Source organism: Erinaceus europaeus, chromosome 1 (assembly GCF_950295315.1).
Source record: "Erinaceus europaeus chromosome 1, mEriEur2.1, whole genome shotgun sequence".
NCBI classification, from domain to species: domain Eukaryota; kingdom Metazoa; phylum Chordata; class Mammalia; order Eulipotyphla; family Erinaceidae; genus Erinaceus; species Erinaceus europaeus.
The window spans coordinates 196,233,600-196,257,690 of NC_080162.1; the positions used below are offsets into that span (position 1 = coordinate 196,233,600).

A 24,091-nucleotide genomic window follows, 5' to 3' on the forward strand; every position below is an offset into this window, starting at 1 on the left:
AGCTAATGTCTAAACTAAATATAAGGGGGCTAGGTGGTGGCACACCTAGTTAACTTCATACACTGCAGTGCACAAGGACCCAGGTTTAAGCCCTTGATCCCCACCTGTAGTTTTGTTTTTTGTTTTTTTAAATAAGAACAAATATTGTTTACAGTTCTTCTTCTTTTTTTTTTTTAGACTGGGAGATAAGTAAACATGGAAAGAATGCATCAAACTTTAGAGATTTTCTTTTTCCTTTTTTAAAAAAAAATTTATTTATAAAATGAAAACACTGACGAGACCATAGGATAAGAGGGTACAATTCCACACAGTTCCCGTCACCAGAGCTCAGTATCTGCCAGCTAGCTTCGCGGGTGGGTGAGAGATGACCAGGGACTCATGGCTGAGTGGGACACAGTTCAGTCTTTATTGATGAGGAATGCAGTGCAAGCTAGCTAGCTCTAATCACATTCCTGTCCTATACATACCTCCTGAGGCGGAAGTGTCAGGAAGAGGAAGTACGTAGGATAGGGGGTGGGGAGAAGGAAAAAGCACATGAACCAGTGGGGATTAAACCAGTGCAGGCAAAACAATGATGATGTAAATAGACAACAAGCAATGCAACAGAAGGGGTCTTAGAAGCAGAATTTAGAAGCAGACCAACAAATATCCCATCCCCTCCCCTGACAGCTTCCCTATTCTTTATCCTTCTGGGGGTATGGACCCAGGGTCATTATGGGGTGCAGAAGGTGGAAGGTCTGGCTTCTGTAATTTCTTCTCTGCTAGATATGGGCATTAGCAGGTGGATCCATAGCCCCATCCTGTTTCTGTCTTTGCCTTGTGGGCAGGGCTCCGGGGAGGTGGGGATCCAGGACACAGTGGTGGGAAGTCTGTCCAGGGAAGTCAGGGTGGTAGCTTAGATACTTCTAAAGAACCTTCAAATGTTGACTAACAAGTGAAGCAATAGAAGGAAGTAAGCCATTTCATAGTTGCATTTGTGACAGACAAACTCATCCTGAATTTGAGACCAAGAGAGATGCCATATCTCCTGAGACATCACCTCGCTGGCATGAACAAGCCCAGTTTCTGCGTCTTTGCAGTTCCCGCTAGTGGAGCATTAAAAAGGTCATGGCTAATGCATTCATTCTGTGTCAGCTCACACAATTTACCTGTGAACTCCTCACCACACATTCTCAAAGCAGAAAGTCACAGTGTCTTAACAGTGTGGTTGTTTTGCTAGTCCTTTCACATTGAGGGAATCACTGTGTGATTATATGAATTAATAAAAACCATCAAGTACACAGGGAACTGTCTGTCACTGTTCTAAGTGCCTTCTTTCAACTACCTCATTTAATCCTCATCTCAAGAATAAAAGAGAGAAAGAAGAAGGGGAAGTTGGAAATAAGGACATAGAAGACATCACCTAAGACTCTGGGCATAGCATAGGCTAGTGTGTATTTAAGCCTGCAAGTTGCATTTGGCACATGCTATCCAAACCCTAGGCACTAGGAATGGCAGAAACAGATTAGAGATATACTTCCTGGGCTGAGAGAACTTACATCACTCCAGAGAAAGCACTGATGTGGCTCAAAGAAGCAGAGCAAAGTTCAATTCCAGGCAACATTTATTAAATGGCAAGTTTGTTGTGTGTTGTGTCTCACCTCAAAGAAGTACCGATAGTGTTTGCCTGATGCTTTCCAATTCTGCTTCTTTGTTCAGAAACCACTTAGGCAAAAGCTCACAAGGCAGGGGACTCTGCTTCTAGCTTTGTTTGCTTCAAGCCTAAGATGATGAACTTGCTTTATTTAATAATACACAATGTTTCCATTAAGTCTACAGACGACCAGTGTTTTTAGATGTTCAGATATTGCAGTGCATACTTTTGACATTGTTGTTTTAGACTTGAACTCTTAGCAATATGTCTAGCCACTAGTAGAAAGGAAGAATGAGATTATAATAATTCATATATCTCAGCACCACTAAAATCTAATATATCTAAGTGCAAGAATGATCAAAGTCTGATGCAGTGTATCCAGGTGAGACTCCAGTCACCCTGTTGTTTTTCCATAATTTGCTGGCATCCTCATGTCTGAAGAACTGGAGAGGTAAGAACTCTGGGCCACTGTAACATTGATCTCTCTCTGTCTGTCTGTCTCAGGACGTGTGCAATGACTGCCCTCCTGGCCCCCCAGGCCTCCCGGGTCTTCCAGGTTTCAAAGGGGACAAAGGTCTTCAGGGAAAGCCAGGAAGAGAAGGCACGGAAGGGAAAAAGGTAAGGACTAAGAGGAAGTTTCATATCTTTCATTGAAACAAAATTCACCTTGAAGGTCTTATCACTGTCTCCATGGTACTCACCTCTCAGGAAGAACTGGATCAAGTGTAAAAAAAACATGGAAGGAAGGGTCCTTTTAATCACCTTAAGGATGGCCTGCCACACCAACTTTCCCCATCAGTTGTGGGTTGTAGCCTCATTCATTCCCACCACTTGCTTATATCATTTGTTCCTGCTTGAATTTGGGGTAGTGACATAGAAATCACAGTGGAAAATCAATCAAAAGATGTATAAGATAATGGCTGACTGATAACTCTTAATTTTATTTCTTTATTTCTTTGTTCCTATCACAGGGAGATGCTGGGCCTAGAGGTCTCCCTGGACCTCCAGGAACAGCTGGACCACAGGTCAGTGAGTTTTCCTAAATCTCTTATGTATATATTTGCTCACCTCACTGGCTAAGTTTGAGAAAAAGTGATATTTTATGTAAAATAATAATGGTTTTAAAATTAAAAAGCCCAAGTTGAAAGTCTTAACCATGCTTTTAGTATCTGGATGTCGTTGGGCAAAAACATTTCAAACTGTTGTGTTTCAGGTTGTTTATCCACAGAATCCCGAGTGATGAAAGAAAATATATATATTAAATAAGTTCTAGGTAGGGGAGAATGGTACTTACTAGTGAAGACATAACATTTGCAGCCAGGTAGCTGAGATTGAAGTCCCAACCCTGAATTGAATCTTCAGAGCTATATACTTTAAATAAAATTCTTGACTTCTCTAGACTTTGATTTTACCACTAGTGATAAAGAACAATAAACAATAATAACTGGAGGTGGAGTCAAGATGGCGACTTTGGAGCAGCAGCTGCCATGAGCTCCAAGAGGCAGCAGCTTGCAACCCAGGATTCTGTGGATAGGGTATGACACTGGGCTGTCTGTAGGAGCGTGAACATGGGCTTGTCCGAGTCACACCAAAATACAGTCCCATAACTCTCTCTTGGGCTGACAAACAGGCCAGAGGGGCAAAGGAAAATCTTTTGATTATTTCTGAGCTTACTTCCCCCACCCCAGAACTAGCCCCTAGGCTTCCTGCTGAGCTATTTTCTTTACCAAGATTCCTGGCTCATCAGGGGTGTCATTCCAACCCTCTTCCTTTAACTTCTCTTTTATTTAAGTGGCTGGAGCTCTAGTTGAGTAACAAAATACCTGAACAATCAGAGCCTCATACCTCCCTGGGAAAGACTACTTGGAGGGTTTTTTTTTTTTATACTTCTTACAACTGGCTGTCTTTGCTCAGGCTGCCTACAGCCAATCAGAGCAGTCCAAGCTGTAGACTGACTCTTAGGGGTTTTCTACTCTATTTTACTTTATTACTACTATTATTATATACATATATCCCTTTCCTATCCACCTTCTTCAGGTTGACCAAAATTAACTGTTGTTTTTTCCATTGCTAGGTGATCGGGTGTCCTACCCATTGTGAGAGGAACTTGTTTCTCTCTACCTCTTCCCTCCACTCTCCTTTTCCCCTCCTTCCTTTTTTTGTCTTGTAGTTTTATTGTTGTCATTATTATTGTTGTTGTTATTGATGTCATTGTTGGATAGGACAGAGAGAAATGGAGAGAGGAGAAGACAGAGAGGGGAGAGAAAGATAGACACTTGTAGACCTGCTTCACTGCTTGTGAAGTGAACCCCCTGTAGGCGGGGAGCCAGGGACTTGAACCGGGATCCTTACACTGGTCCTAGTGCTTTGTACCTCATGCACTACCACCAGACTCCCAGTATTTCCTTTTTATAAATAAATTTTTTTTAAAAGAATAAAAATATTGTCAGTGGAATCTAATTAGGTAATTTTTGGAAGACAGAATTTGCATTACATTTGCATGTCTGGGCTGTATCAGGCATTACAGTATCTTCGATTATTTTATCCAGTCCTCATGTGTGTATGCATGTATATGTACATGCATTTAACATGTGTGTATGTACAGAACATGCATGTGACTGTATATAGCACATATGCTTTTTTTTTTTTTTACTAGAGCACTACTCAGCTCTGGCTTATAGTGGTACAGAGAGTTGAACTTGGGGCTTTGCAACCTGAAGCTTGGAGGTCTTTCTGCATAACCATTATGCTCATTATGCTTTCTCCTACCCCATAGTGTGTGTGTTTCGAATGGAGCACCCAGGCATCACCTACGCATGAGATCACCTTTGAGAAGCCTCTCTAGCTTGATTTTTTTCCCACTCATTATTTTAAAGTTAGAGAAAGGGGAAAGAGGAAAGAGGAAGAGACAAACAGAGACAGAAAAACCATGGCACAACCATTTTTTGAGCTCCTTCAATGTCACCCATGGAGCTCCCCATGTGAAGTCAGTACTCAAACCCAGGGCCTCCCACGTAGCAAGGTACATACTCAACTGCATAAACTATCTCTCTGTCCCTCATTCCATAGACTCACAGGACTCTCTTGTCTTCAGAGAGCTCAGCAGAACTCAAGTGTGGCTTCCCACCCTCTCGAATTCTGAAGCACAGCATTCAAGGCTCTTGAAGCTGAATGCCCCTGTTACAATGGTTAACAATGCTGACACTTCCACTGCTGACTCTTTCACCACTATTCTCACACCTTGCTTACAATTGTGTTCACACAGTCAGCGCGCATGCATAGTTATGTGACATGGTCCACGCAACAAGTCTCATTCTGAATGTGGACATCAAGGCACCGTCAGACTAGACCAAACTAACATAGTAAACAACAGCCCTAGATCTCATAAGTGATATCACCAGAAGCTGTATGGCCCTAAGTCATGATGAAGCCTGCAATATTTTTTGTAAAGATGTTTGCAAAGTCCAGCCTTAAACTGTTCTAGGGATTTAGAGGCTTTGTTATGAGTATAATCTGGATTTTTTGGTTAAATTATTTATATAACTTTTTTCTGGGAAATGTTGAGACCTGGGCATTCAAATGAGGAATGCTGAAATCAGTTGAATTTTTTTTTTCCTCTGAAAAGCTTCATGTTTAAGAATGTTGCACTACTATTAAATACATTTTTTGCCATTGTTCCCAGCTTTTAATCATGTGATGATTTGGTTATTATTTCTGTTAAGTTGTAAATACTGCCCCCCAAAGTAAGTTCTCTGAAAATAGGGGGTAGGGGCCTGAGCACACATATTACCAGGTGCAAGGACCCGGGTTCAAGCCCTACTCCCCACCTGCAGGGGGTTTGCATCACAAGTGGTGAAGCAGGTTTGCTGGTGTCTTTTTCTCCCTCTCTCTATCTCCTCATTCTTTCTCAGTTTCTCTCTGTCCTATCTAATAAAAACTTGAGAAAAAGGGAGAGGGTAGTTGGGGAGAGAATCTCTTCCCTTATTTTCAACAGGGAAAAACCCTTACAATGGCTTTCTGAAGAGAATTGAGCTAATATTTAAATTAATAGAATTCCTGTAATATAAATTCCTTGGGGGCAGACTTTTGTTAATTGCTTTGTTGATTGCTAGATTCCAAGGCTAATGAAGCTTCCTGGAACATGGTCAGTCAGAGTTCCAAACTGTAAATCCAGTGCTCTTAACCTTGTACAAGCAGAAAATCAAGACATTGTGACCTAGGGAAAAAAAAAAAAAACTTTTAAAAAAAGTACCTTGAGTAGGGAGAGTCACCTTGGATATAAAAAATATCTGTATTAGTTTTCAAACTTAACCTCTGGTCTTCATATTTCTTATTAATATGTTCTGGTAATAGTTCCTACCCAGAGTAGGCTTCATGGCTAAATTAGATAGATATATGCATATACTTTTTCATCAGCCCAAGACATAAAGAAATGCATGAAGTGGCATCTCATGTAGAAAACCCTGCCAGAGTACTTGGCAGAGTCTGGACTCTCTGTAAATGTCAGTCCTCTTCTGGAAGGAAGTGAATCAGGCTTGGGGGCGGCTATGTTTGCTTTGATCCCCAGCTGCAGCAGAGAAGGAGACAAGGACAACTGTGGAGATCCTTGAGCTCCTGACATTTTCATCGTTGTGAGATGAGAGCTGAATCCATTCTGAGCCCTGAGGACTCAAATTTAAAGAGAAACCATTTACTTTTAAAGCAATTGTCCTAAATGTCAGAGCAGCAGTGCATTATTTTGTTACTTCCTTTCATTGATGTCTCATGGTCTGCAGGCAGTGTGCTGCTTTATATATTTAAAAACCCAGAAGTAATTATATGAACAATTGGATTGGTCGCACAAATGCTTTTACCATTTGAACCATTTTTTTTCTCTTCTAAACAATGCCATTTGTCATTTTGCAGGCACTCACTCATCTAAGTCTCTCAATGTGTCTCAAGGAAATAGAGCTTTTAATTATGTAGCCATCATCATGCTGAACTATATATATAGAACAACAGTCTGGAGAGGCAGAGGGACAGAAATAATGTTTCAGGGCTAGAACTGCAGAGGTATAGATTTGGAAGGGCCCTTCTAGACTGAGCAGCGCCCCTTCATCCATCACTTTCTGAATGAACAAATTGAGCAAAGAGGGAGTTGATCTGCTGGGAGATGCACAGCTAGGAGCAGTGAGAGGACTGGAGTCAGTGTCAAGATGGACTGCAAACAAGCTGTTTTTCTTGCATAATGCATTTTCAAAAGGGACTGCAATGTTTTGTGTTTAATAGCATTTTACAAGAATCTATGTGTTCAGTACTGTAAGTGAAGAATTAAAGTGGGTTGAGAGATACTTTGGCTTTTGAATGTTACTTTCAAAGTTAATCTGTACTAAAAAACAATCTTTTGGGTGTTTGGCATCTTTATTAATTATTATTTTGCTGTAGGATCATTGGTTTCCAGCACAGTGATGGACACGCGGGTACAATTTCTTATCTCCCTGGGGCAGAACAGCCTCACCACTGTCAGCAATCCTTTCCACCATTATACACGAGCCTTCCAAAGCCCTATCCATCCCATTCCTCCCCCTCCCTGTGTAGGGTCTCTTGTTATGGTGTAATTCACCCTCCCAATCCAAGTTTCACATTGTATTTTCCTTTTCTGCTCTTATTTCTTAAATTCCACCTATAGGTGAGATCATCTGGTATCTGTTCTTTTTTGGGGGGGGGCTTATCTCACTTAACCTTATACTTTTTTAAATATTTATTTTATTTATTTATTCCCTTTTGTTGCCCTTATTGTTTTATTGTTGTAGTTATTATTGTTGTTGTTGTTGGATAGGGCAGAGAGAAATGGAGAGAGGAGGGGAAGACAGAGAGGAGGAGAGAAAGATAAGACACCTGCAGGCCTGCTTCACCGCCTGTGAAGTGACTCCCCTGAAGGTGGGGAGCCGGGGTTCGAACCGGGATCCTTATGCCGATCCTTGTGCTTTGCGCCACCTGCGCTTAACCCGCTGCGCTACAGCCCGACTCCCCTCACTTAACCTTTTATTTTTATTTTATCTTATTTATTTTATTATAGAGAGATACAACAAGAAAGACAGAAACAGCAGAGCCCTGTTCAGCTCTGGCTTATGGGGAGGCTGGGGATTGAACCTGGGAGCCTGGAGCCTCAGGCCTGAAAGTCTTTTATATAACTATCATGCTATCTCCTCAACCCATCATTATATATTGTTTTTTCTTTTAGCTCATGTAGATGCAAAGCAGCCTAGAACTTAAGTGACCTGACCTAAGACCCAAAGCAAATAAGGGAAAGAGTCAAGTGAGGAGCACATGAAAAGAATCTTCCTCCTTGGCTCACTATGAAATGTTGCCTTTGTCTTACCCCTCTGAATATCTGCAGAGACTATGGATTCTCCCTTCCCTCCTATTTATAACATCTTAGTTTCTCTTTACATCTTGGACTTTCTGGTCTACTTTCTTCTTGAGCCAAATAAATCCTTCTGAAATCTGGGACAGTCGGACACCCTTCTAGTGGTTCCCAGTGTCCACAATTCAATCTAGACTCAAGGGCTGGCGTCCAGAAGCAGGCTCTGGTTGTCTTCCTAGCACTGTTTTTGCTGTCTCCCACCCAGTACCTCATATCTCAATTAAGTCATTTCATCCCAAAGTCCTTGACTAGGCCTCAGGGTTACTTCTGTCTGCTGATACCATGCCATGTCTGTAGCAGGAACTTGAGAATGAGATGAGGAATAATGAATGAATAAATAAAAGAATGAGTGAATACATGCATAAAACTTTTTTTTCTTTTGCAATACAGTTCTGGCATTTTTTAAAAGATTAGTTTAAATTGATTAGTGACTTATTATTGATTTACAAAATGGTAAGGTAACAGGGGTATAATTCCACACCATTTCCACCAGCAGAGTTCTGTCTCCTTATTCCCTCCATTGGAAACTGCAGTCATTCTCCCAAGGTCACAGATATGTGTTGGCTATTATTTTTATAACTGTCTATATTTGTGTATGTTTATCTCTTGAAAACTTACCAATAATTTTCTTTCTTTTTTACTTTTCTCAAAGGGTGTTAAAGGAGAGCATGGTGCAGACGGTGAGGCTGGCCAGAAAGGAGACCAGGTAAACATTTACTTTGTGATAGCATGAAAAATCTTCACTGTTTCTCTTTAGCTGTCTTCATACTACCATTTATTTTTAAAAAATATGTATTAATTTATTCCCTTTTTGTTGCCCTTGTTGTTTTATTGTTGTAGTTATTATTGTTGTTATTATTGATGTCATTGTTGGTGGATAAGACAGAGAGAAATGGAGAGAGGAAGGGAAGGCAGAGAGGGGGAGAGAAAGATAGACACCTGCAGACCTGCTTCATGACTGCAAAGTGACCTCCCCCCCTACAGGTGGGGGGCCAGGGGCTCGAACCATGATTCCTGAGCTGGTCCTTTGGCTTTACACCATGTGTGTTTAACCTACTTCACTACAGCCCGACCCCCTTAGTGAGGAAATTTTAAAAAAAAATTTATTTATTCCCTTTTGTTGTCCTTGTTGTTTTATTGTTGTAGTAATTATTAATGTTGTTGTTGTTGGATAGGACAGAGAGGAATGGAGAGGGGAGGGGAAGACAGAGAGGGGGAGAGAAAGATAGACACCTGCAGACCTGCTTCACCACTTGTAAAGTGACTCCCTTGCAGGTGGGGAGCCTGGGGCTCGAACCCGGATCCTTAGCCTGTCCTTGCATTTTGTGTCACCTGTGCTTAACTCGCACTGTGCTACTGCTCGACTCCCCATTCTACCATTTATGACATTGTTTCTTGCCTGTTGTTTTGCCCAAAGTAGATTTTTGTATTTCATTGTTTATATAAGTTCCATCTTATTTCCTTTGTTCGTTGACATATTACTTGCCATGAGTTATCTGAGTCATCTGCTTCTTTGTTTTTTCCATTTCTCACTTTGAACATTCCCTTGACTCTTCAATTTCTGTTTTTCTTTTCTTAACTCTTTTTTTTTCTTTTCTTGACTCGTTTTACTTTCTGTTCCCGGAAACGATAATTATCCATTACACAGTGCCCCCTTATTTATTTCCACTAGTCTATAATTTCTCAAGCACCTAATGTCAGCTCCTATTTTGATAGATGAAACACCCTGGAGATACTCCTCTCTGCTCAGTGCTTACCCTGTGCTGATGAACAAGTCATTCAGTTGCATTGTAAGATGGTACCGATGATGACATGCCCTTCTTCCCTACGACCTGAATTCTACCTCCTTATCATCTTCTACACAATGCTGCAATCGAATCCTCAGTGGCAACTCCTCATCTTGGAGACTTTCTGGCCATTTTAAACTGACCATTGTGCCAAAATTCTTTATGGGGTGCAGAAGGTGGGAATAGTGGTTTCTGTGATTGCTTCTCTGCTGAACATGGATGCTGACAGAGTGATCCACATCCCCAGACCATCTCTATCTTTCCCTATTGGGGTAGGGCTCTGGAGAGGTGATGTCCAGGGGAACACTGATGAGGTCGTCTGTCCAGCGAGGTCTATATGGAGTCATTGTAGCATCTGCAATTTGGTGGCTGAAAGGTGGTAAGATATAAAGCAGGAAAAAGTGTTTAATAAACAGAAACCATAAAGTAGGAATCGATCAGATGAGACAGGAATCTTAGGGTGGAAAGAAGCTAGGAAATCTATTTTAGGTATGTTCCTAGTGGCCTATGACTTTAGTAATATTTGCTTGAACTTGATAACTAACATGCAGGTGGACTAAAATAGTCTGGAAAGATAGTGTCAGAATCAAGAATAGGGCTAGAATGCTGGATTAGGGCAGAAGAGTAGCTACCAAACTCAAAGAAAATACAGAAATACAGATAACATTTTACCCCATCAATCTGACCCAGGGCTCATATCTGTTCATATTTAGCACAGAAGCCTGTGTAACCTCCCAGTCCCTGTTAGTCTGAGCTCAAAGACCATGGTCAAGGCTGGGAACATTGTTGGCTTCACTTATTTCAGAATTAGTCTTCCTGGTGGCATAGTAGGCTGATCCAGCCTCTCTTCAGAGTCCCTTCCATAGCTACTTTCTAGTGAGGGCAAGGTCCTGGAGAAACCCACATGAGAGTTTATTATGATGTTCCTGAAGGAAGTGACCAGTGCTGGTGGATAGAGGGGTCTATTAGAGGTCTAGGCCCATATTATCTATATGATAATCCAAGGATCCCATTACTAGGGCCCCAGATGATGGAGTGATCTGGTAATTGCCAAAAAGGCCATTATTGAAGTCTGCCAGTCTCTTGCACTTATCCATATTTTGTAGTTTTTTTTTTTTTTTTTAATCTGATGAGTTTCAACTTTCTTCCAGTTGTGAAAGCATTGAATGTCATCTTTTGTATCCAAACTGGTATTAAGTTTATGGGGTTTGGCCTCAAATTAGGGAAGAAATACACTTTGGTTTTTAGTGGGGTCAAAGTTAACCTTAAATTTTACTGCATCTACTTGTTTGATGATCCTTATAGGGACAATGATAGTCTCTTAGTTGATATATATATTTTGGCCAATTATATACAATGTTTCTTCTAAAGATTATCAAGGTGGGTAACAGTAATGCTGTCAGAAGAGATTAGGATATATAGCTTACTTATTTACTTACTTTTGTGTAGTTATTTGAGTTCATTTCTCTATTCATCTCTCAGAGTCAGTCCTTATTGTAAACCAGTTCCAACCCAGGCATTGAGGAACACAATGAGTGATGGACGGGCTCTTAACCTCAGTTCATGGATGGAGTGAGGCATTCTAGAGACAGCTCAAAGCTCTCTCTGCTCAAGGTCTGAATGACGTTTGCAGCCAAAATTCCATCTATATTTGGAAAAACAAAATATGTTTGAATTATCTTTACAAGTATAAGTTGTCACAAGGAGTGCACTCCACGCCGAATGGTACAGCTTGTGTTTCCAGTGGCAGGGGGTGGAAGTGGAAGAGAGGGAAGTAATTTATTTCATAATGTCTTTTTTAAACATTATTATACTAAAGAGATACAACACACTGAAGTTTGTGCGAAACTCATTACATTATATATACCTGACTGTTACCCCTAAGGAGACACAAATTTCTTAAAATAACTGAAGTTATTTTTATCTTATTATGAATACCATCATTTAGTTAACCAACAATTTCCATTGTGTACATATTATTTGTGTGTATATTTATTAAGATTTTATTATAGGGAACTTCAAATACATCAAATACAAAAAAATACATAAAAATGAAATTGTCACACAAGAGCCCCCATGTACTTCTTAGCAAGCTACACACCTTCACCTATTAAGACCACTCTTTTTTTTTCTATCTATATACTTAGTTATTTCCCAAGCCTTCTTCCTTAGTCTTCCTTACTCTTCAACATGCCCTTCTTTAGGGTATTATTTTTTTAAACCATTTGTCAGGCATTGCCTCAACTTATTGAAACATCAGTGAAGTATATTCATAATAACATAATTATCCAAAATTGTTTTTGATGTTAGAAGGCAGATTTTGAACTGTTGCCTGAAATGTGGTTATTACAGAAAATGAAAAGCTGTTAGTGAGTTATTTGACAAAACTTCTTGTATTTTCCTTAGGGTCATCCTGGAGTTCCAGGTTTCATGGGGCCTCCAGGGAACCCTGGGCCACCAGTAAGTAATAGTTTTTAATTCCTTCTTCTTTTGATCTCGATACTGAATACACCTTAGAGGTGGGTTGACAGAATAAAGGTGCCAGGGAATGGGCAAAAGTTGGAGTCTCCGGCCATCTAGAGGACAGTGCAGAGAGGCATGAGTGGTTTCAAATAGAATGTTGTTAATACTCTCATAATATACTAGTTGACAAAATGGACAGGCTTGCTTTACTGTTGCTGTTTAATTCCATCTGGAGGGATGGGAATATTGGAAGAATTGTACTGTTAGAATTTTGGGATGCTGGGCTGTGGCGTACTGGGTTAAGCACACATAGTACTAATCACAAGGATCCGTCCCAGTTTGAGCCCCCAGTTTCCCACCTGCAGGGGAGGTCATTTCACAAGTGGTGAAGCAAGTCTGCAGGTGTCTATCTTTCTCTTTTCCTGTTTCTCCTCCTCAGTTTCACTCTTAGTTTATCCAGTGGACTCTCAAACACTAATTAGTAGCAACATGTAGACCTCTATGTTCATAGCTGCATTATTCACAATAGCCAAAGAGTTGAAACAGCCTAAATGCCCATCATCAGATGACTGGCTAAAGAAATTACAGGATGTATATTCCATGGAATACTACTCTATATTCAAAAAAAAAAAGATGATATTGTGTCCTTTGGGATGAAATGTATTCAACTAGAGGTGATTATGCGTAGTGACATGAGAGCTGAAATACAACTACAATATTTTCTCACTCATATTTGGAACCTAGAGATCTGATTTACATTAACTTCCACCCCCCAAAAAAAAGAAAACCCAAACAAAACAGAAGCAAGGAAACTGTAAGACTTGTGAGAACTATGGTGGTTATCTTTGGGAGGTGGGAGGGTTGGAACTTTGGTGGTGAGTGTGGTGTGGAAAGATACACTGTAATCTTATAATTTTGTAATGAATGATTTAATAATAAAACTTATTTTTAAAAATAAATAAAATATGTCTCACTCAACTGAATGTTTTGTGTGGAGGGCAGTCTTTCATATTATGTCTGACTTCTACAGCAAACTCATTCATTAAATCATCTACAAAAGTATTAAATGCTACTCCAGTTTTCAGGAGAGCTCCCTTTAAGAAACACTGATGCTTAGCTCACTTCCTTCCCCCATTCTTTAAGTGCCTTTGCTGAGAACATGTTTTTCAGCTTTGCATCCACAATTGACTGCTGTCCCAAATCTGCCTTGTTCACAGGAAATTGCTTTGCATCGCACATACATCCATTGCTGGATGTCATAGCATCTGATAATCATCAAAAAACCATTGTAAACATGGCAATAGGATGGGTAATGGGAATGAGTGACATAATTGTATATCAAAAATCCTGTTTAGTCACGAATATTTCCAAGGAGTTATAGGATCAGCTTTCTTGTGCAGCATAACTGCTAAGGAACTCAGATAATAACTGTTACGTTAAAGCTCTATCCCAAGCCCACCTAGGTGATTCTGAAATCCATACTGCATCTCCAGTGCACATGATAACTCATTCTCTTCTCGCTGGAGATTTCTGCAACTTAGATCATTATAACAACTGCAAGAAATAGCTCCTGGTTTCACTTATTCACATGCTTGATTATGAGTCTGAGATTCAGAAGCAATCACAATCAGAAGCCAGCTTGTCTGTCTCCAATTGATTAATGACTTCAATTCATTCAGCAGATGTTTATTAAGAGTTGACTTTGTATCATGCCTTGTATTATTAATTATCTTTATGAATAGATGATGAGTCAGTTGAATGTCCAGGTTAAGCAATTCACCATGCAAAAACAACTCCAGAGAAGGAAATTAATTCTTCTGGCCATCTCTATATATTTTGTGTTCTTATTATCAATAGCATGCTAGACCCTTTGCTAGGTCTGTGATGCAGATATGAAGCAGACAAGACTCTTTTCTTTTGGTGTCTATTTGGATGTTCAGTCAGCATTATTCTTTCAGATAAAATGTGTCCCCTATTCTCTACCTGTAGAAGAGAACTTAATTCCAACTACATCTCATTCTAGAATCAAAGATACAAAAGCTTTTGGCAGAATTATGTAAAAAAAAAATCCGGATTTTCAGTAGAAACACCATTAGGGTTTGATTAGGATTCAGTCTTGCCCTGCAGAAACTCAAGTGAACTTTGGACTGATTGTTGAAATGCAGTCACTATCCCTTTATTTCATGAACATTTACTCCATCATTGTCAATAAAATACATGGAAACAACTAGATGATATGTAGACCTATAGAGTTTGTTTTACCTGGTAAATAAGACATACCTTCTACATCTAGGTCAGTCTTCTATCAGGTCCAAGCTCATGGTATAGTCATTTGTGGATTCCTAAAACTTTGCAGCACCTACAAAAAACACAAGCACACAGTAGGTCTACACGAGAGACTAGACAGAAGCTATAGGAAGTGTATCAATGAAGTACCTTAAGCGCTTGTTTGCTTTTTTCATAGTTATCTGAAGTGTTTCCTCTCTTGGTTTCCTGTATGCTACTCTCTTGCCTGCATCCGGCTTTTGTAGTCCTTACTTTGTCTGACAAATTTAGCCCTGGAGTGATTGAGGGAAATAAAATTGGAAATAGGTGAGGAGGCTATCTAGGTCTAAGTAGTAACTATTTGATTAAGTACTTTACGGTGTCTTATATAGGTCTTTCTACTTGCTTGCTGCACTTATTGAGTCACCGTGAAGTTGTGCACTTTTACTTTAAGGTGTATATTTCCCCCTAACTTATGGATACATGTGCACACGCACTCTGTCTCCTGGCCCTGGTCTATATCTAGGTTCTGTGGCATCGTTAGGAAGTGTGCCACCTTAAATGGAATTAAGGAGTCCTATGAACTAGGAAAGATCTCATCAGAGTAATGGAGCTGAAGGGTTGACCTCCCACACCTGGCATCTCTGGACACCGTCCTAAATGAAACATGTTGAAGTGATACTGGTTGCACTGATGTGCTTGAGCTCAGCAGATGCAGTATCAAATGGTCTGGATGGAGAGAAATGTGCAGGAAAACTGGTCACTCTCCAGAGGTTCCAGGACTAGGGGAAATATGGGCTATGTAGAGAATGGGGAAAATTCCTGCTGCCTTAAAGTTTAAGAAGGCACTAGATAGTTATTATTATAACCAAGTTATTTGGTTCTTCTTCTACTTCTAGCGTTTGCCCTTCTTCCGTAGCCAGTCAACAGCGTCAGGTTGAGCCTGATGTAAAGTTTCTAGACCTCCTTTGAGTCTGGAGAGGTGGCAGTCGTTGACTATGTGGGTCATAGTCTGTCTGTAGCCACAGGGGCAGTTCGGGTTGTCTCTGGCTCCCCAGCGATGGAACATAGCAGCGCACTGGCCATGGCCTGTTCGATAGCGACTGAGGAGGGCCCAATCATAACGTGCTAGGTCAAAGCCGGGCTGACGCTTGCAGGGGTCTGTGATGAGGTATTTGTTCTTTACTTCAGCTGACTGCCAACTCTGTTTCCGAGAGACTGGAACAGAGAAGTTCAGTGTAGGCGTAGGAGACCAGATTGGATGACGTGACGTCAAGTGTTGGACAGGGTGGGCGAAGATATCCGCGTATATTGGCAGGTCTGGTCGAGTGTAGATGTGGGAAATGAACTTAGATGATGCCGCATCCCGACGAATATCTGGCAGGGCTATGTTGCTAAGAACTGGCATCCATGGAACCGGGGTGGAACGGATGGTTCCAGAAATTATCCTCATGGAGGAATATAATTTGGAATCGACCAAGTGGACATGGGGGCTACGGAACCATACTGGGGCACAGTATTCTGCAGTGGAATAGCATAATGCCAGAGAGGATGATCGTAGTGTGGAAGCGCTCGTGCCCCATGAGGAGCTGGCCAGTCTTGCCATGATGTTATGTCTCGCGCCCACCTTTGCTGCAGTTTTTATGAGATGTTTGTGAAATGACAGGGTGCGGTCGAGAGTAACACCAAGATAGACTGGCTGGGCTTCATGCCGGATTCTCGTATCGTCAAGCTGCACATTAAGCTCACGCGAGGCCGAGGCATGGTGTAGATGGAAAACAGATGATACCGTTTTTGCAGTGCTAGGGATTATTCGCCATTTTTTACAGTAATCAGATATCAGAGACATGTCTTTCGTGAGTGTTTCCTCGAGGATGTCAAACTTGGATGTCTGAGTTGCACAGCAGATGTCATTGGTGTAGATGAACTTCCTTGAAGAAGTTTCTGGAAGGTCATTGATGTAAATATTAAATAGCGTAGGAGCCAGAACAAAATCCCATGATTAGGATTTGCTGTATCATACAGAACCTCACCATATTTTATGTCATTTAATGCTATTTACACATGGATGTATCTTATATAGTGACAGGACTAGTTGCTTCTGGTCTCCCTGGTTTAATATTATAGGTGATTTACTATTTCAAAGAAAAAGTCATTATTATAAATGTATTAACAATTTAATACTACTGTTAAAATTCAATCAGGTTATCAATTTGAAACCACTATTTTAATTCTTAATAAAAAATACTAAATTAGAAAATGTTAGAATGCCAGGCACATAGCAACTTTATAGAGAAAATAAATGACAGAAAGGGGATATGAAGGGTAAGGGGCTTTCAGTTTAGGGTCCGCTAGCAGAAAAAAAAAATCTCATTGAGCAGTTGATATTTCAGGGGCTGGGCGGTGGTGCATCTGGTTGAGTGCACGTTACCTTGCACAAGGACTGGAGTTCAAGCCCCCTTTCCCCACCTACAGGGGGGAAAGCTTTGTGAGTGGTGAAGCAGTGATGTTGGTGTCTCTCTGTCTATCTCCCTCTGTTACCCCTTCTGTCTCAATTTCTAGCTGTCTCTATCCAGTAAGTAAATAAATATTTAAAAAAATTGAGAGAGAGAAGTTGGTACTTGAGTTTAGAGGCAAAGGAGGGTAGCATATAAGTTCTATTACATGGAAGTTTGACTGGCGGTAAAAGGCACAGCATTGTAAGGGCTATAATGCATGAACATATGAGTTCATTTTGCGTGACTCACCTTTTACATTTATCAAACAATGTATTCTTTCATCCATGGCCTGCCGACGTAGTCAGATCTGTTATGATGTTCCTGGAAGATACATCAAAATGTCCATTGTCTTGCCTTCTCTCCAGAAATATTTCCAAATAATGGCTGAAAATGTCCACTTGGATGTATAGCTGTTTAATATTGTACTAGAGATGTCTGGTTGGTGAATGTCCTGGCCCTTCTTGATGTGTGAATGTGGTCATCCCAGCATCTTTGCATTTCTAGAGATTAGTCCAGCCCAATGGAGATGACAGCAGCACCTGTGAAATCAGGGGGTGGGTGGTGGTACACTGGGTTAAGGGCACATAGTAAGATAAGACATTATATGATAAGGCACCTGGGCAGGAGAATAGGATGTGAGATCTGTTCATTGCTTAATGCACAACAGTGAGTTCTCTCCATCTCTTCAGATACACATCAACTGACTTTGCTTCCTCATTTTTAGGGAGTGGATGGAATTGCAGGAGCTGCTGGACCTCCAGGAATCCAAGGACCACCTGTAAGTTCCTCAATGGACAAGATCTGCCCCCAGACTAGATGTAAACCTTCCTAGAATCCCAAATTCTCACTATCTCTGCCCTGCTCTCCCTATCTCTCATGGCTTATCCAAGAATCTATTCACTGGTCTTCAGGAAGGATCATTTATGGTTGGGTTTTGATGAAATGACCTGGTGATTGATTCCAGAATTCAATTTATAACAAGTTCAAAGGAATCATAGAGTTACCTGCTTCCTTATTTTTCTTAATTATGTGACTTCTATTCTGAACAAGGACAGGAGCATGAGGTGTCTTAAAGATAATCCTCTCCAATAGTCTAGTGTGTTGTCAGTTGGTATGTAAGCAAGAAGGAGACACTCAAACAAAGAGACTCCTTACGGAATGGGAGAAAATCTTTACATGATATACATTAGGTAAAAGGCTAATAACCAAAATATATAGAGATCTTATCAAACTCAGGGGAAAAAAGTGGGGAGATGATATGTACAGAGATTTGTGAAGAGATCCAAAAGGCGAACAGACATATGAAGAATTGCTCCAAGACATTGATTGTCAGATAAATGCAAGTGAAGACAAAAATGAGATGCCACTTCACCCCTGTGGGAATGTCGTACATCAGAAACAATAGAAACAGCAAATACTGGAGAGAGTTTGAGGGTAAGGGAAGCCTCCTGTACTGCTGGTGCGAATGTAAATTGGCCCTACCCATGTGGAGCACCGTCTGGGAAACTGTCCTATAGCTAGAACTGGACCTATTCCATAATCCAGGAATAGTACTCAGCTATTAAGAATGATGAATTTACTGTCTTAATCTCCGCTTGAATGGATTTTGAAGGAATCATCTTCAATGGGACAAGCCAGAAAGATGAATGAGGGATGATCTCACTCATAGACAGAAGTTTAGAAATAAGAACACAAAGGGGCAACACAAAGTAGAATAGAACTTGGACAGGGTTTGGAGTATTGCACCAACGTTAAGAACGCTGAAAGGGAAGGACTCTTGGGTTTTGGCACATGACTGAGGAGGAAGACACAGACTGGGGATGGAGAATGGTTTACAGAAAACTGAGAAATTGTGCACATGCACCAACAACTGTATTTATTGTAACCATGAATCCCCCCCCCATAAAAATATTAAAAGAAAGAAGTGACCATTGTTACTCAACTGTTAGGAAACCATAACTGGCATCGCTATCATCGTTTTTATTTAAGGAACCAGAATTATATTCATTTGCAAGATGGTGCCCCAAACACAGCTGGCTGGCGTTAGTACTATAAATTCTAGATGAAGCTTGATTCAGTAAGCACTGTGCTAATGGCCACTACATGCACACTCAAAGTAATATATGATATGCTAATATTTCTGATGACATATGACTGCCCAATTAGCTAGACAGGTTCTTAATTATTCATTTTCTCTGTTTATAAATGAAGAAAATGAAGATCAGAGAAGTGAAATGAGCAGTTCGGTGATGTTCACATGGTACAACAATGACAGAGTCAGATGCAGTCCATCTGCTGGAAACTTGGCATCATATGGACTACCAGCCAGCTCATCCTTGTCCTGGTCCATTTTGGATCTTCCTATTGAAATCATTTTAGAGAAAATGTAGGGCAATTCCATCCTTCTCAGATGAAGAGGACAAATCCCAGTAAGGTTAGGTTATTTCACCAAAGTCATATAGGAAATACAGGTCCAAATTGAAAGTTATGAAAACGCCCAATTCAGTTTTCTTTCTGCTGCACCATAATTATTCATTGTATGGAATGTTTTGGGTTGGTACAAGTGGGATATGAAGATTGAAAGGAACATAGTTCTTTCATGATTGCCATATGACTAATTCTTCTAGTGCAATTCCTCTGAAGTCCCAAATGAATAAAATATATAAAATTCTGCAGGCAGCTTTTCATTGATTCTCAGATAGAAAAATATTTCTTCAATAATGGACTATTTTCCTTAAGAGAATAAGATCTGAGACTCAGATGTAAATCATTGTATTCATAAGAATGAAGCCACCTTATAGAAGATATTGATCCCTTTATGGGATCTTATGTCTAGGAGACCCTGTGCTTCAGTCTATCTGTAGTTTTAAAATTTCACCAGCAACATCAAAGCTGAATATAGTTGATTTTAGTGCAAGCAATGAGATTAAAAATAGTTACTACTAGTAAACACACAAATGGACATATATGTATGTATTAAGGTAGAATATTTCCCTTTTTATTAAAGTTTGTAAACCATGTAGTAAACCTTGGTATAGTTTGAATGTTTTAACATTGATTTCAGGTCTCCTGAATACATCTCCTTGTCATTGTCCCCGTGAAAAAAAACACGCATATATCTACTATTTGTTGCCTTTCAGAAAGATGTTTTAGAATATAATCAACACCTTTGAAGGTATATTGTGTAGAATCATAGATTATTATTTTTATAATAGTTCATAGCTATTTTGTAGTTATATGCTTAGATGGTGACTCATCTTTATAAAATATTTTACAAGAACTAGCCTAACTTGCAGAAATCTCATTAGTTTTCTTTTTCTACCTACATTTTCTGGAGATACCTATGAATTATCAAACTGCAAATCACAAATGAGGCTTATAGTTTTAGGAGCAAGCATAGTGACTCCTTATTGAAATTTGACTCACCTGATGAGAAAAATAATAGAATTAAATAGTAAATATGTCAGTCTTGTGGATTATGTGGTCTCTGTTGCAAATATTCAGCTCTGTGCTAGAGTGAAGCAAAATGAGTCACAGACAATATATAAACTGATAGACTTCATTGTAGTCTATAAAATATTATAAAAAAAAAAACAGGTGTTGAGCTCACATGTTACAATGTGCAAGGACCTGAGTTCAGGCTCCCAGTCTCCAGCTGCAAGGGGACATTTTGGGAGTGGTAAAGCAGGGTTGCAGGTGCCTTTCTGTCTCTCTCCCTCTCTACCACTCCCTCCCCTCTCGAATTCTGAAAACCTATCCAATAAAGATAATAAAAGATAATTAAAAGTAAATAAATAATCAGAGAGTCAGAATTTGCTGACTCATACCCAACATCACCTGTACTCTAATTCTAGCATTTTGGGAACAGTAAGCATCCACAAAGGAATTGAGTTGACTCTGTTATCGGTATAGAAATCCTCAGTGATGATGGGACACTTGTCTCCTGTTGACAAAAATCTCTTCTTTATTAATGCATTTGTAGGCACCTTGATGTGAGGAGCAGTAACCTTTTGTTTGTTTGTTTCATTACTATTATTTTTCATTGACCTAAGTGTCAGCATGCTTAGGCAACTCAAATGTCCTACAGTATAATATGTTTTTAAAGTATGACAGCCTTCCAACATGAACATGTAGTGTGTAAATCTTTTCTAAGAAAAGGTTTCAACAGAGTAGTAGGAAACAGAAAACATTACTCATGGATTTTCCAGAGTCTATGAAAAAGAACCTTTTTATATCTTAATGATGTAGTGCCAATGTCTATAATTTTCTTCAGGTATAGCATATGGCTCAGTGACTAATTTTTGACTGAGTTTAAGTAGCACTTTATAAAGAAATATATTTCAGGTCCTCTAAATAAACACATGATCTTTTGTGTGAAACCAAGGCTTCATGTATGTGTGATTTCACTATCTGGGCCATTTTTCTTGTCATTCCAAAAGAAAGAGAGGGAGAGAGAGAGGGGGGGGGAGGGAGAAAGAAGGGACAAAAAGACAATGAGACAGAGATAAGGAGAGATACCACAGCACAGAAGTTTATTCCATTGCCAAAGCACTTCTATGTAATGCCCAGGCTTTAACCTGGTCTGCTCACACAGAAATGTCAGCACTTTGCCTGTTGAGCTATGTCTCCAGCCCTAGACACATTATATAAAACACAGAAAATCTTACAAATATTAAACAATAAATAATATTCAATATTTTTACTATACCACAACCTTTAAAAACATCTCAGTTTGTCTGGCATGTAAATTAGAGTTAAAACCAAATATCAGCATCTTATCGCAAAAGGAGCACTGACAGGAAACAATAAGTTGTCAGAGCCTCTAGATACTCAGGGGAGACATGCAGTATGATAAAAAAAAAACTCAGCAGGATAGTAAATGACGACACTGATTACCTCATATTGATTTAGAAGCTCCGGTTGACAGTGATGTGTGACTTTGGAGAATAATATGGAAAATAAAGCAGTAATTAATGTGATTTGGTAAACACAGTCTCTCAAAATACAAGTTCTATTTCACAGGGGAAAGAAATACTGAAAATATTACCCTTTGGTAGTAAACATTTTAAGACAAGATTATGGTTACAGTCAAACCTCCCTGGCCAGCTACTAACTTGCAGAAGGTTTTGTATATGCAACCCCTCCAGGTGCCCTGGTCTGTAATGTACTTGAGATTCATTTTCTTATTTTATATTTTTTAAAAAAGAAGGCATTAGCAAAACCATAGGATAAGAGGGGTGCAACTCCACACAGTTCTCACCACCAGATCTCCGTATCCCATCCCCTCCCCTGATAGCTTTCCTATTCTTTATCCCTCTGGGAATATGGACCCAGGGTCACTGTGGGATGCAGAAGGTGGAAGGTCTGGCTTCTGTAATTGCTTTCCTGCTGAACGTGGGCGTTGACTGCTGGATCCATACTCCCAGCCTGCCTCTGTGCTTCCCTAGTAGGGTGGGGCTCTGAGGAAGTGAAGCTATGTATTTGAGATTTAACCCAAGTTCAGGCAGTTAGGGCACAAACTACAGTCAGGCCAATATCCAGGTCTCAGGGATCCCAGAATTCTTTTTCCACCACATCTTCCAATGTGTAATAGCCTTTAGTCTGCAAACTGCGTTGGTCTGCCCACTAACTGGTGTAGTTGCAATTTGTGGGAGACAACACATCCTGTGGGATTTGGAAAAGCTAAAAAGGAGATGGATATGGAACCAACAGAGCTTCTCGTCAGATCTGGTATACAATGGTAGGTAAGAATCTAGTTTGGGAAAGAGAGTATCTTGCAGACATTTATCACTGGGAGAGCTCCTACCTATGTGTCAACAACTATATTGTAAACCATTACTTCCCAGTAAAATGAATATATATATATATATATATATATTACAATCTATGAAGAACATATATATATATATATATATATATATATATATATATATATTACAATCTATGAAGAACACTATGTGTAAGATGATTTACTTCCAAAAATGCTCAATCCAGGGACTTAACGGTGTTTATATGTCTTGAATCTTTCAGGGGAAGGAAGGTCCTCCTGGCCCCCAAGGCCCATCTGGATTACCCGGAATCCCTGTAAGTGACAATTCTTTTCGTCTTCTAGCTTTTTTGAGTCGGGGAGATAGAGCACAGGAGTTGTATGTCTGACATGTTACACTCAAGTCCTGAAACAGCATATTCCAGAGTGGAGAACCTTCTGCTCTCATTATCTTTCATAATAATAAAATGTAAAAAAGTGAATCAAGTTTCTCAACTTACAAACATAAACAAGCAAAAAATGCTTCCCCTTTGTTCAAACCAGGTGTGGATACCAGGGGAACTTTTGAGTGTTATAGAAAGTGAGGGGTGGGGCTGGCTGGTGAAACTCCTTATTGAAGACACCATTATAGTGCAGAAGGGCAGGGGTTCAAGCCCCCAGTCCCCACCTGCCATGGGAAAGCTTCTCAAGTGGTGAAGCAGTGCTACAGGTGTCTCTCTGTCTCTCTCCCTCCCTATCACTCCTTTCCTTCTCCATTTCTGACTGTCTCTATCCAATAAATAAATAAACAAAGATAGTTAAAAAAAAGAAAGGGAGTCAGGTGATAGCTCAGCGGGTTAAGTGCATGTGGTGAAAGCGCAAGGATAGGCATAAGGATCGGGGTTCGAGCCCCTAGCTCCCCACCTGCAGGGGAATCACTTCACAAGCAGTGAAGCAGGTCTGCAGGTGTCTGTCTTTCTCTCCCCACCCCGTCTTCCCCTTCTTTCTCCACTTCTCTCTGTCCTAGCTAACAATGACGACATCAGTAACAACAACAATAACTACAACAATAATGAAAAACAACAAGGGCAACAAAAGGGGATAAATAAATAAATATTTTTAAAAAGAAACATGATAGCTAGCTATGTGTGATATTTCTACAGTGGTGTTTGATATAAACAACGAATGAGCCCGGTAATGCACAGTTATGCATATGGTCATTCCTGTTGCCTCGAAAGTTATTTAATGATGTGCAACATCAACAAAAACCTATCTTCCTTTTTCTAATTCCCT

General features: G+C 40.0%; 1 protein-coding gene across 1 annotated transcript in view; it reads left to right on the forward strand.

Annotated features, from left to right (window-relative positions):
• The window catches only part of COL22A1 (collagen type XXII alpha 1 chain), a 270,579-nt gene that overhangs the window by 198,223 nt on the left and 48,265 nt on the right, over positions 1-24,091 (forward strand). The window contains exons 42-47 of the mRNA XM_060202364.1: positions 2,138-2,251; positions 2,605-2,658; positions 8,692-8,745; positions 12,233-12,286; positions 17,777-17,830; positions 23,083-23,136. Of these exons, the coding sequence (XP_060058347.1) occupies positions 2,138-2,251; positions 2,605-2,658; positions 8,692-8,745; positions 12,233-12,286; positions 17,777-17,830; positions 23,083-23,136 (384 nt within the window). The remainder of the gene's footprint in view (positions 1-2,137; positions 2,252-2,604; positions 2,659-8,691; positions 8,746-12,232; positions 12,287-17,776; positions 17,831-23,082; positions 23,137-24,091) is intronic.